Below are 14,249 nucleotides of genomic sequence, written 5' to 3'. Positions count from 1 at the left end.
CGAACTTTTCGAAATATTGCATTTTTTCAATTCGATGTTGCAATTCATTTTGACTCGACCGAAATACTCAAAATATTCAAAATTTTGACCGAAACAAAACGAGATTTTGAACTATGGTTATAAACTTGAATTGGCAGCAGGTTAGATTTACGGTTTCTGAAAAGGAGAAGATGAGGGAATCTAGAGTTTAGGATGGTCACCTAGGGCTGATACTGTTAGAGTTTGTATGGTAAAGGGTACTTTGATCAATGTCTTGTTATAAGACAAGATAAATTGTAATTTCTGTTTTTAGTTGTTTTTATCTTTTACCTCCCTAGGGAGGCTTGTGTAATTACTAGAAGTTATTAATGAAAGGCAATAGATGAGCTGAGTTTACTCACTCACGATTATTCTCCCATCTCTCTTCTTCTTCTCTTCTCTTCTCTCTTCTTCCTATTTCCCTTGCTGTGAATCTCGTTCCATCACTTGAATAAAGCCATTCATAGATTCTAACTTGGTATCAGAACTCAGTTTTTTTTGGTTTGAGAGTCAACTAAGCTCAGTTGCTGTTTTTCACCTCTTTTTGGAACCCTAAGAAGATGGAGGGTTCCATTTGAGGCTATACTATGTGAAAGATCACACATACTACATTTGTTGGAGTTTCATTCTTCAAACCAACACACAATGAAGGGAGTTTTTGGAACTGTAGATGAGGTTTGAAGTCCTAGAAGCTACACAGAGAATTTACGCCAGCCTGTGGAGTATTTTTTTGTTTCTCTCTCATCCTCCCACCTTTTGGGATGAAATTTGGTGCATTTGGATTGCCTGGGAGTATTCTTTCAGACCCCCTACCACTCAGTTGAAGAGATGAACCAGTTGAGGAGCATAGCTCAACTCTTTGCTGCTCCCCAGGTACCGCCAGCCTCTGTTTTTTCCTTACATGGTTGAGTTTTTGGTGGCAGTAATGAGTGGTGTGCATTTTTTTTGTTGAATGTTTCAACTACTTGCCCCTTGGTTGGTGTAGATTGAAGTTGAGGTCCCCATGAAGTGTTTATTTTGTTTTTTTTTTTTTTATCAAGGATCTGCTGAGATTTTTTGTGTGCTGCTGAGACTGCTGGGACTATTTGATTGTTATTTGTTTGCTGGTTTGTTTGTATTTGGGTAGAGTCTTACTCCCCATTAGTGTAAGGCACTATTTGGAATTGTTAAGTATTTCGTATCATGTCTACTATGTCTGAGACTGGATCTGAGGTCAGTGGACCTTTAGAAGCTTCTGCTGATGGTTCGGGTGGCCTCCCCACAACTATGTCATCCCCTTATGATAACCCCAATGCCCAAATTGCTATTGTGAAGTTGGACACCACCAACTATTTGGATTGGTCACACTCCGTGAAGTTGTCATTCAGGAGCAGGGGAAAACTAGGGTACATTACTGGCTCTATCACTGCACCTGCGTTGACTGATCCGGGATATCTAAAGTGGGAGACTGAAAATTCGACTATTATGACTTGGCTGATCTTCTCTATGAAGCCTGAGACAGGTAGGAGATTTATGAGAAAGGAGACAGCAAAGGAAATTTGGGACAGGGTCTCCAGAACTTTTGATCGAGTTGGTGATTCTGCCAAAGTCTATCAAATCCTCCAAAAGGTCATTAATATGAAACAAGGTGACCAGAGCATTTCTACCTTCTACAATAATCTTATTAGTCTTTGGGAGGAGTATGATCACTACAACGATCATCATTTGACCAATCCTGAGGATGAGGCAAAGGAATATAGAACTCTTGAAAAGGAGTGTGTCCTTGTGTTACTTGGTGGAGTTAACACAGAATATGATCCCATTCGACTACAGATCTTAGGGCGATCTCCTCCCCCATCCTTTGATGAAGTGTACAGTTATTTACAAAGTGAGGAGACTAGAAGAGGATCCATGGATACTGCAGCTTCACTGGAGAGATTTGCTCTCATTTCTAGTTCTGGTCGTGATTGGAGGGGAGGGGGAAGAGGCAAAGGGCCACCTCGTGGAGCTTGTCGCGAAAGATTCAAATGTGATCATTATGGGAAGCTGCGGCACACTAAGGACAGATGTTGGGTTCTTCATGGTCAACCCCTTAGTATGCATGGTGAATCTACTGCTGCTCGTGATGGTAGAAGAGAGGGCCTAGAGCTCACACTGTCTCGACAGCTGAGACTGAGTCACCTGGATTACAGACTGATCAGGATTCCCTTTCCAGAGAGGATATTGCAGCACTACGGATGATGTCTCGACTAGGCCATTCTCCTACCTCTCCTGCAGCATCCGATTCTTCAGGCTCAGCATTGCAAGCCTCTACTTCCACACTCTCCACAGCCACTTCTTGGGTCATTGACTCTGGTGCCACCGATCACATGACTGGTATGTCACAGTGTTATGATTCCTACTCTATTTGCTCTGGTGGGGATAAGGTTAGGGTTGTTGATGGTTCCCTTTCCTCTATTTCTGGTAAGGGTAATGTTAGAGTCACTCCTCCTATTTCACTTGATTTTGTTCTTCTCCCCTGATTTTACCACTAACCTATTATCTATTAGTCATCTAACAAAATCCCTAAATTGTTGTGTCACATTTTTTCCTTCCTATTGTCTTTTTCAGGATGAGTAACAAAGAGGGTTATTGGCAGTGGATGTGAGGAGAATGAGCTCTATCTACTTGAGCCTCACACACCTGTTTTGGCTACTACTCAGCCGTATGTTTGTGGTCGAAGTGACTGTAGCACTATGGATTCTGTGATGCTTTGGCATCAACGTCTGGGTCATCCATCTTTTGTTGTTATGAAAAAACAATCACCACATTTGTTTACTTGATTTTCATCTTCTCATGTTTTCCAATGTGAACCATGTATTTTTGCTAAACATTGTAGATCTTCTTATCCTTATCATGGTAATAGATCTACTGTTCCTTTCCATGTTGTTCATTCTGATGTTTAGGGACCTGCTCCCACCATTTCTTTGTCTGGATATCGCTACTTTGTTTCTTTTGTTGATGACTATTCTCGGTCCACTTGGATTTTTTTTCTGAAATACAAGAGTGATGTGTATGATGCTTTCAAAAAAATTTATCAGTTGATCTGCGCTCCATTTAGTACCCGTATTCAAATAGTTCGTTCTGATAAGGGGGTGAATACATGTATGGGGGGTTTCAACAATTTTTTATTAACAATGGAATCATTCACCAAGTTGTTTGTGTTGACACCCCTCAGCAAAATGGGGTAGCTGAGACAAAGAACCTCAATTATTAGAGGTCACTAGGAGCCTTCTCTCTGATATGCATGTTCCAAAAACTTTTTGGTCTAATGCGCTTCTTGCTTCTGCCTTCTTAATCAATTGGATGCCAACTCAACTTCTATGCTCCAAATCCCCCTTGGAAACTCTCACCTTAAGCTTCAGTTTTTTCTCTTCCTCCAAGGGTGTTTGGGTGTGACTGCTATGTTCATGTCCAGAAATCAGCTCGAACAAAGTTGGACCCCAAGGCACTCAAATGTATATTCCTTGGCTATTCAGCTTCTACTAAAGGGTATGAATGCTATCACCCTTCATCCCGTCGGTGGCTTCTCTCTAAAGATGTCACCTTCATTGAATCTATTTCTTTCCTTCTCTCATCAGCATCCTCTTCAGGTTGAGAATACTGAGAGTGAACAGGCTGCTGATGTCATTCCTTTTCTGTCTCCCTTACCTACCTCCACATACCCTTTTCTAGTTGACACTGGAAAATACAAAAAAGTGAATGTTGTTGATGCCAGCAATGAATGTCAATGCAAGACATCATTCTTTCACTCCTTTACTTACTTTGGTGTCATATAGCAAAAGGCGCCATTTTCCATGATCCATATAGTACATGCCACCTTTTCCTCCCCTCTTTCTCATGACGACCTATTACTTAACAATTTATACTAGTTCCTTTTTCGCACACTGTTGCAGTTATTGAACTCACTTATAGGTAAAAATCTAACACAAGTAGACAAAGATATATAGAGCATCCTTTTTTCCCCAGACATAGTTTCTAATATTCAATCATCCATGAAATTCAATATATGTGCAGGAAAGTCAAGAAGATGCATTCAGTTGCTTTATCTCAATCATTTACGGAATGTGACAAGCCTTGAAAGAGTAAATCAGTTTAGAAAATGTTTCTACAATGGCTAGATCAAGAAGCTTTTTGTACCATGTCCCTTCTTTTCAGCCACATGGATTGATGATTTGACATACTAACCGTTGGATAGGTTCAGGATCCCCTTGATAAGCCACATGTCAAATTTGGTGACCTATCTCAACTTTATTGTTCAGCACTGTAGACTTCCTTGATTTTTCAAAGGTTCTAGTTTAGCTCATTTCATACACCTTTCAAACATTTTTCGACCTTGGTATAACAAATGGAGATGTCATATAGGTTTTTTGTTTTCCTTTTGGGTGAAACCATAGATGACAATGTGGACAATTTTTCCTTTTGGGTGAAACCATAGATGATAATGTGGACAACATACCAAATTTGGGCTACAAACAAACTACCAATATAGCAGTTATTTAGGGTGAGATAGGAGTAGTTTTGGATCCAGGCATGATGGAACTATGTTCTCAAAAAAAACAGAAAAAATGGCAGTGGTAACAGCTGAACCATTAAAAAATTAGTGTTCCAAAATATTATAAGGAGAAATGCTAAGCAGTTAAGTTACTGAAATAGATGTAGATATTAAATCATGACTAAATATAGTAGATGGTATCGTTTTAAGAAATATACATATGCATGTCACAAAGGCAATTCTGTAAGTCAAAATTTTGCCAAATTGAAATTTGAAAAGCAACTTAAAAATGACAAACTGTTAAAGCAGGTAGGAGACAGACCAAATCCATCATAAGTTGATGTCCCACGGCCTAACTCGTCAATAATTACAAGAGACTTATCAGTCGCTCCTTTTAATATTGATGCAGTCTCGAGCATTTCTTGCATGAAAGTAGAGACCCCACGCAACTGAGGAACAAAATTGAAATTCCCAAATAAGAAATTCAGAAAACTAACAAGGTCAGAAGACAAAACACTTTCACGTTTTCTACTCATGAATCCAAAATTATAATAAACTTTCAAGCGATGATAATGAAAAGATGATGCAAGAAATCACACAACCCAATTTTTTTGGGGTAAGGATTGTCATGTGAGGCCTATATGGGATAACCACTGCATTCAGATGAAACCCTCACATTGAAGAGCATCGAGCTTGTGGTGAGAAGCAAAATTGGTCAAGCATTCAGAACTTTGTGTAACATTGTTTTTCCAAGGGGCATTTTTGTGGTTTAACTTGGATTTAATTTAGATTGGGTCCAGAACTTCGGGAAAAGTTTGACTTTTCAGGGTTCGAGACAATCAGAAAATCAAGTAAGGTATGAGAGTCCCCCCTTCCAAATCTACACAAAAGCATCCTAACTTTGATTTTTTTTCATATGCTTGGTTAAAAAAAATTCTTTTGGTTGTTGTGGCCTTGTTAGCATGCATAGTGAATAATTGGTGAGATAAGCAGTAAAATGGAGGGAAGTTGCGGCCTTGTTAGCATGCATAGTGATTCATACATTCCTACCGTTACTGTTAGTTCCAGAAATACTCCACTCTTAAAACAATTGTTTCCAAGTGAATCCTGACTCTGTTTCTTCTCCTAAAAGGGACCCTAAACTGTTGACAATATTTACTAAATTGCCATTACTTCCTTATAATTGGGTTTTATTTGTTTGGATGGACTCACAACGATTCCAAATCTGGATTTTGCAACCAGCCTGCATCAGATTAAAGAAGCCATGAACCAGAGATTATTGCTTGCCAAGTCTACCTTTATACAAAATATTCTAACAACTCTTAACACAATGACCATTTCCAAGAACAATATAAATCAAATGTATGTTTTTGATTGATTTAAACTTCCAATAGCTTGCTTCTTCAGTTCTGCTGTCTTCTAGTTCTAGTCTCACTTTGAGAAGGGCGAGGAGCAGGTATTAGTGACACAGTTTCAGATGGTTTGCACTCTCAAATCAGTGTTGGATTGGCTTCAGTCGACCATATATGGCGCCATTTAGGTAGTGTATCATGTAGAGGAGAGCCTGAAGAAGACTTACAATCGAAGGAGCTTCCCAGACACTTTTCTCTAAAGGAGACAGGGAGAAACAACCTTGCTGCATTCTTCGTCCTCTTTTGGCCACACAAATCTCTGAAGAGGATTACTGGCAACATAACATCATTTTCCAGACCAGAGTAAAGTGCAATGACATGTTGTCAACTATGGTGATTGACAGCAGTAGTTGTACCATTGTCGTTTCTAAAGAAACCGTACACAAGCTTGGGTTGAAGATAGAGCCAAACCCCAACCCCTACAAGGTTGCTTGGGTGAACAACACCAATCTCAAAATTCATGATAGGTGTTTGCCCATATATTGCATTGGTGGGTTGGAAGATACGGTACAATGTGACAAACTATCTCTGAAGGTTTGTCACATTTTTCTTGTGCGACCATGGATATTCGACAAAAAGGTGCAGCATTGTGGGTATGAAAATACCTATTCTTTCAAGCACAGTATCCTAGAGATAAAGCTTCTTACCATGAAATACTTCCCAGTCATTAAGCTCAAGCGGACAACGGGGTCGTTTCTACTCCAACGAGTTGACTCAGATGGTATCCTTGTTCCTCATCCAAACTTGACAGAGTCGAGTTCTTTTCAGAGGGGGAGAATTGATGCACTTGCATGTGTGTGGCTGGACTGGCATGACCCGATCTGGAAACCCAAACCCAGGTGAACTCAGCACAAACCTGGGATTCTGGTGCAATTGGGGTTGGTATTAGCTAGCTAACGTACAAAATTTAGTCCTTGTTTGAGTAGGAGTCTTTTTTTCTCTCTTTATATTATGATATTGACCCAAGGTTACGCAGAGATTGAATAAGAATATACTTGAGTTTATATGCTAGTTTTCCGTCAGAATCAAGAGGCTAGTTGATTGCTGGATTCCTCCCTTGCCAAACTTCCCTCTTCCGATCTGTTTCTTCTCTGGTCTGATCTCTTCCTTAATCTCTTAGCTTGTTCTTATCTATTCTCTCTTTTCCTTCTTTATCTCCTTTTTTTCCCGTTGCTCTCTCTCTCTCTTAATGTCAGTCCATGTTTCTCGGCGAAATCTGCAGCCCAAAAGTTAGGCAACAAACTCCTTTATCCCTCTGTCCTTTCACCCTGAAATCTTGGGCTTCAGTAACCTTCCCTTGGGTGACCAAAACGTTGGAACCTTGCTTCCCGAAACTATCCTATTGGAAGTTATACATCAAAACTCAAGACTAGTTTAGTTTCTACCACCAAATCAAGTTGACGGGATAAATAATATTTATTCCTTAGACTTCTGGTTCTGTTATTGACCACCTCGATGGGATTGGTAGTTGCAACTCATCCCTTAGAATTTTAGGTCGATCCATGGTTATCTTACAGAGATTCTTCACTTGAAGTGATTCTTGGTTGTCACTGGTTGTGGGTGTTATCATGGAGGAGGAGATGAAACAGTTATAAAAATTGCAACTAAGGACAATTTGTTAAAATTAATTAAAATCCCTTGCCTTTTAAGTTCTCTTCTGTTTTATCCCATCCCTATATTAACTTCCAAAATTGTCCCCTTCCCTTTAGAATTGATTCCTGATTTGTCCCCTATTCTGTTACTTACTCTTAAGGGCCTGACTTGTCTCGAAAGTTACAAAATAGCCACTCATCCCTCTATTAGGCAATTCATTCATTTTAGTGGGTCCCACAGTGACCCAAAAACAGGGTTTTATGACCCGGGGTTGTATTCATCAGATTGGTTTTTGGCAGTCTTTGATGAGATTTATCTATTTTGAGGTGTTAGCAATTCTTCATTGCCCTTTCAATGCCTTCGACCTGCACCACACCACTATCATTAATGCATTCTTATCCCCACTGCGTATGGCCAAACCATCTAGGCATTCAGGAATATAAAACAAGGACCACCCAAAAGATGAACCAAAAAATATCACTTCTAATATGCAACATTCTAAAATTGATGGACCAAAAGTCAGAAACTCATGAACAGAGAAAGAGAAATTCTTGGTATCTCAATTTATGAATTCTATAATTATGGAGAAAGAGGATGGCATGAGAAAAATGTCTACAGAGTCCTCAATTAGAAACACCATGTAACCAATGGATTTACAATGTTTCACTTTTGCATTCAGTCTAATATCTAAATTCACAAGTAAAGAACTTCTACAAGAGTTTAACATGTTTCAACTCACTTGGCAATCTCCCGCACCTACACGAGCAAAAATACAATCACGAACACTAATGCTTGCTTTGTCACAAGGAACGAAAGAACCAACTTGTGCCATCAGGATGTTCACACCAACCTGTTAGCAGCAACAAATGGAGTGTTCAAGCCAAGCAGGAAGAAATCAAATTGGTGAAATAACATCCACTAATATGTAAAATTACTTATGGTTAAATGATGGGCAAAACTGGGAGCAAATTTTAAAAATCCAAACAAAATATACAATGGTATGGTTTCTTACACAGTCAATTTAGGAAACCTTCCCTAAATGCCCTAAAAATCAGCCATGTCGTAGACCTCAAGGTCTCCGGCCTAAATGTGAAGTTTCAGCTAAAATAAGGTTTGCCAAGTGGAAAATAAAGCTTTGAAAATCTAGGGACCACAGTTGTCACGGCATCTAGGTGACCCAAGGAATTGTAAGGGGCCTGGATGTCAGGCGACACCAACAAGGCAACCCTAGTTGTCAAGGCACCCACCTAGGCGACACCTAGGTGACACCTTGACAGCTATACTAGGGACTACAAGAGGGTGCATGGACATACACGGACAAGGATGCATGGACATAGATGGTAGGGTTTGTTATTAAAGTTGACTCTGAAATTTGGCATGTGGCTAATCTATAAGGCGTATTATTAATTAAGGGGCAATTTCCTAGATCTATGAGATAAGAAAAAGAACTACAAAACAAATAGGATTACAAGACAAAAGTGTAAAACAAAGTCAAATATACTTGTTTTGTAATTAATTTACTTATCTCGTAAATCTAATTACATGGTCAGTTGGCCAAAACTAACTGCCCACATGGCTCAAAATGGTGGACCACTTCGGAAGCCCTTCCAAAACGAGGCCTTTTAAAGGCATTTTTTTTTCCCATATACAATGTCAAACTCTTGATCAATCCTTCATGTCCAAATTATCATCTAGGCAAACTGTCTCAACATTTAGATGTGGTAAACATGAATACACTAGATGAGGCAAAATTTTCTTAAAGATCACCATCAAATGTATTCAAAAACTAAAGAACATAAAGAAGAGAAAGTATCTATAAAGATAAGAAAGTTATCTCATCGATTTTGCAATCACTAAATAGACAATTACAACTAAGCAAAGAAAGCAAGTAAACCTAATGCAAAGTTGTGGCATATTGAAAATTTAACAATATGGTTATGAAAGATGGCCCAACATGGATATATGGATATGAGCAGAAGAAAAGTGGGTATTCTCTGAATTCCATTATGCAACAAAACAAATATCTCAGTGGAAATATTGGTGTAAATTGAAAAGCTAATAACCAAGTCTTAATATGCCAACCATTATCTTCAAACCTTAAACAGAATGCCATGTTAAACTTTTTCCCTTCCAAAAAATTGTATTCATTTGTTATCAACACTTAGATTTCTATAAAAAAATTAAAGATAACAGAAAATTATAATAAAGAAAGATACATTCACTAAGCACACTAGAATTTAGGGGACTACTGAAATTAAATGGAATCACGTTTATGGCTTGATGCATGTTAAACATAGCAAAATATATGAATTTGCAAGGATTATTGAGAAGAAAATTGAACCTTAAAGGTTTGAAGTCAGTTACCCCTTCAATCACAAAACAATCTAGTATGTACAAATTCGTAATCATAATTTCCATCATGAAATGCAGACATTTTATATTAAAAATACCATAAGATAGAAAGATTCTAGAAACCAAAATACTTTTTAGTAATAATGTCCTTACCAATAAGGCACTCAACTTTTCTCTCTGAAACTCTATGCAGAATCCAAGTATAGGATGTAGTATTCTCACAGGATAAAGAACAGACCAGAATAGGCCTACAGTTCAACCTGGTCCAGTTTTGGTCCAGTTTTTCTGGCTTTTCTGAACCAGTGGTTTAGAGTTTCTGGTTCCCTCTAAAACCAGAATCAGAGGGTCTTTTTTCGGCTTTATTTTATTTATTTCGTGTTATCAATGTGTTAGTAGTCAAGCAGGAATAGGTTACTATAAATTCAGTTTCCTAGTTGTACTACTAAACCTCAAAAGCGGCTGTCGGCTGGGGTTTCTAAAGTCAGTTTCTATTTCTGTTTTGTTGCCTTCTCTGATCAGTTTCTAATATTATAGATATATGTACTGGCATAATCCTCCCCACAATTTTCAGAATTGAATACAGAAGCTTTGGTTGCTTGGTTCTGTGCACCTTTTCTGCTGTGAGATTCAGTAGAAGCCTGGTGGATTCTAGCAAGGGCTTGGCGGGATTCCAGGTCTGCAGTTCAGGTCAGATTCCTGAATTGGTTATCTTTCTTCGCTTCCCTATCCTTCTCCATCGATTCAGGTCAGATTGTCCGCAATTTTCTATCCTGCGGCTAGTAAGTTTCTCACTCTCTTAGTTCTGTTCAGCTTTGCATGATCTATTATTCTGCTAGTTAGTTTTCTGCCCTGAACATCTTCAGTTTCTATTTCTGGTTCAGTTTCAGTTTCTAAAAGCCTGCTTCAACTCTACTTTCTAAAATTCTGGTTTTCTGAATCTAGGTAATGTAGTCCTAGTCTCCTAGATTGGTAGGAGACCAACTAGGAGCCAGTAAACCAGTATCTGTTGTGAACAGGTGAATCGGCTAGGTCAAATAGGGTTTTTGGTGAAATTAGGGTTATAGTTAGGGTTAGGGTTTGATGTATGGGTAATGACAAGTCAAGGTAGGGGAGTCTATCAGTGAAGGTCCTGAGACGTTTTCATGGATGGAAGTTTGTAAACTTGAAGTAACAGCAAATTAGGTTTAGGGATTCAGGTTATTAAATAATGAAAATTGAAGGAATCTGGGGTTTAGAATGGGAGTTTAGGGTTGGGACTTGGATCGAGTTTTCCTTATGGTGAGAGGAGAGTTCGATCTAAAAAATGAGGGATTTTGCTGGCTTGTTTGACCTGGGCAGAAATTAGGTATTGGGAAAATTGAAAACAAAAGAGGGAATCTTAGGGTTTGGGCTGTGAGAGGATTAAAAGAAGAATTGTTGGCGATGGGGATGATTCAAACTCACTGTTGTTGCAGAATTTCCTTGGCAGTAGCTTGTTTGATTTTAGATCTTGAATAAAAATCCAATTTTGAACTTGAACCTGAAGGAGATCTTCAAAGAGCTTGAAGGAGAGCTTCAAAAGAACCACCCAGGCTTCACACTGCAAGGTGTTGATTGGATTAAACACCAATCCCACCAATAACCACCCGGGCTTCCCACCGCAATGTGTCAATCGGATCAAACACCAACTCCACCAGCCTTGACCAAACAGAAGACAAAAATCTTCAATGGAGAAGAAGAGCAACAAAAGCTTTTCATTAATATCAAAACTTGTGTTCAATACGTGCCCTCCTTACAACCTTATATAAAAGACTCAAAGATAGACTCTTATACTAAAAAGGAAAGGCCTAACCCAATCCTTAACCTACTAGGCAACTTAAACTGACTAGGAAACTGAAATAGACTCAAAACAGAGTCATAATTCAGCCCCACTAAACACTTAAAAAGAAAACTACTAAAATCACTTAAATTGAACCATTGGCTGAACCGGTTTAATTTATGAACAAAAATACCAAAATAAAACTAAGTATGGAACTAAAACAACTAATCCCGTATGCAACCTAATTACCCATATTTTAGGTCCATAAAGTGGCCTATTACATAGAAAACCCATGGGACCAAAGGTCCAACATGTATATAACCTAACCCTAGACTTGTTCCCATCAAAATAAGTCTCTTTTGGTGATGTATCTACATCACTGGGTTACTAATTATGATTTCAGATTTTCTGATTACTAGTTAATTCCTTAATTACATGAGCCAGTAGACTGCGGTCTCGAGATGCCGGGTAAACGTCTGGAGTAAGATCCATTCTTGCTATGAAGCACACAATCTATTTCGGAAAGCTTTCCGCAGTAGGGCATATAAGGACCTCAAAAGAAATTCCCTTTTCGTCCTCCATCTTATGAACTTTAAGGTGTATGAAGTTGACTAATAGAGTGATTACAGTTGAATAAGGGAGTTCGTTAGCCCTACTAGTAAAGCACAGGAAAAAGAGGGATTGATTTCGACCTTGCTTTTAGTTGTAAGGCTAGCTTTTGACTTATAGGGCGCTTAGGCTTAGCTCATCAAACAAGTGCGCCAAAAGTGGGAGGTGGTATCATATTATCTTATAAAATAGGAGTACGCCTGCCTTTAGCTCGTAGTTTCACTCTTGCTTTTGCCTTACCTTCTATTATATTAGTAAAGGGCGTGTTCTCATCTTTTGAAAGAAAGTGTATTCCATTATTATATTGGGATCCTGTAACGGCACAGTAGCCGCCCATGGTATTTCTACCTAATGGGAAGAGGGTCCCGAATAACAGTCTTGTACTCGATTCTCCCTTTCCAAGCCCATCCAGGTCAGCCCTATGCTCAAGGCCCAACAGACAGTCCCATCCATGAATCAACATACCCCATTTCCCAAGGCCCTATTAAAATTTTGCTTTAAAATCTTTAAAACTGTCCATCAAATTTACTGGTTGTCAGGGTTTTGGATTTCCTAGTTGGAGTAGGAAAACTACATCAAATCTTACCATCAAATTTGGATCAATATTTGTTGAGCTGATCCCCTTCCCCCGATATACCACTCAACCAGAAAGTTGGACCAAATTAGATCTGTATTTGCTAAGTTATTAAATTACTCTTAATCTGATTGATTCTTTATCCCTGTGGTTCTGGATTATTAGGGTTTTCCAAACCTTAATAATCCATAGGCGGTTAGAATCCCATTAAGCTCTACTCCTATACTTTTCACCAGTCACCATTAAGTCAGACTTCAACTACACACTTAAAGAAAGACAGATAAACCAACTCAACTGATAATCTAAAATGCAAATAGGCCAATTTGGAAAAATGTGGTTTACAATTCTTCCAATCATGATAGGAAATTGTCTCGAATGTGTTGAAAAGGAACTCTAATTTCCCAAGAAATTATGGAGCACAACTTTTCTACAGGTGCAAAATGAACCCTCCCCCCCCCCCCATCCACACACACACACACACACACACACACACAAAAAGGGGGGTGCTTTTTACTTATTGAGGCAATATAAAAGTTAATTCCTTAATGAATTCTGAAATATAAAGCAGAAATGGATACATGGAAAAACTTAAAAACTCTGAAGGTATTTCCTAAGTTAACCGATGTATGTGGATTGAATGGACAATTTGTACATGAAGCAAGCAGGAACATGTCCCTGCAATGCAAAATCACATACATATTAAGAGGAAATCTAATTTCCCTCAAGATCATAGATTGCTATAATAAGAAAACTATTTATACCAATACATTTTATAGTGTCTTGAAATTAGCCACCTATGTGATCTTTTCTTTGAGACTTTATCCACAACCAACTTCACCAATGTAAATTTTGCATTGCAACAACTGTTTTGAAATCTTGAAGTTGTTTGGTAACCGCTTTCACACCCCAAAAAAAAAAATTTTGCTGCTTGAAAAGAATATAAGGCATGTCAACAGCTGTTTTCACTAGTTAAGGTAAGCCAAGGAACAAAGTTTTGATACGAAGGTGTGTATCATTTATGTCAATAGACTTATCATGCATATGCATGGCAGGAATGGATACCAAGATGCTTAAAATTTGGAGCCTGTTTAGTTCACAATCTAAATGTAAGAACTTCCATGGGTTTTCCCTCAGTATTACTAACATAGATATCAAGGCGGCAAGGCGACCAAGGCGTTGAAGAGGCTCCAAAATCAAGGCGACATCAACAAGGTGTCCGCCTAGGTGACGCCTTGAAACTATGATTACTAATGACATGTCTCCACCCTTGAACACTTCTTGTGCATTAGTTTCATACCTAATAGAATCCACCTTGATAACACTTCTTGTACATTAGTTTTGATACGAAGATGTGTATCATTTAAGTCAATAGACTTATCA

At 38.6% G+C, this 14,249-nt stretch overlaps 2 protein-coding genes across 3 annotated transcripts in view; both read right to left on the bottom strand.

Moving 5' to 3' along the window:
- The window catches only part of LOC122664174 (DNA mismatch repair protein MSH2), a 53,983-nt gene that overhangs the window by 35,665 nt on the left and 4,069 nt on the right, over nt 1–14,249 (bottom strand). For both annotated transcript variants that reach the window (XM_043859887.1, XM_043859888.1), the window contains exons 9-10: nt 8,276–8,386; nt 4,854–4,980 (exon numbers count right to left, since the gene is read on the bottom strand). In XM_043859887.1, coding sequence (XP_043715822.1) covers nt 4,854–4,980; nt 8,276–8,386 — 238 coding nt within the window. The remainder of the gene's footprint in view (nt 1–4,853; nt 4,981–8,275; nt 8,387–14,249) is intronic.
- LOC122665696 (arabinogalactan protein 20-like) overlaps nt 11,793–14,249 on the bottom strand; it is a 28,654-nt gene continuing 26,197 nt past the window's right edge. Inside the window, exon 4 of the mRNA XM_043861847.1 lies at nt 11,793–11,805. The gene's annotated coding sequence lies outside the window, so the exon portion shown is untranslated. The remainder of the gene's footprint in view (nt 11,806–14,249) is intronic.

Source organism: Telopea speciosissima, chromosome 6, assembly GCF_018873765.1.
Source record: "Telopea speciosissima isolate NSW1024214 ecotype Mountain lineage chromosome 6, Tspe_v1, whole genome shotgun sequence".
NCBI lineage: Eukaryota > Viridiplantae > Streptophyta > Magnoliopsida > Proteales > Proteaceae > Telopea > Telopea speciosissima.
This window is presented reverse-complemented; position numbering and strand designations above follow the sequence as displayed.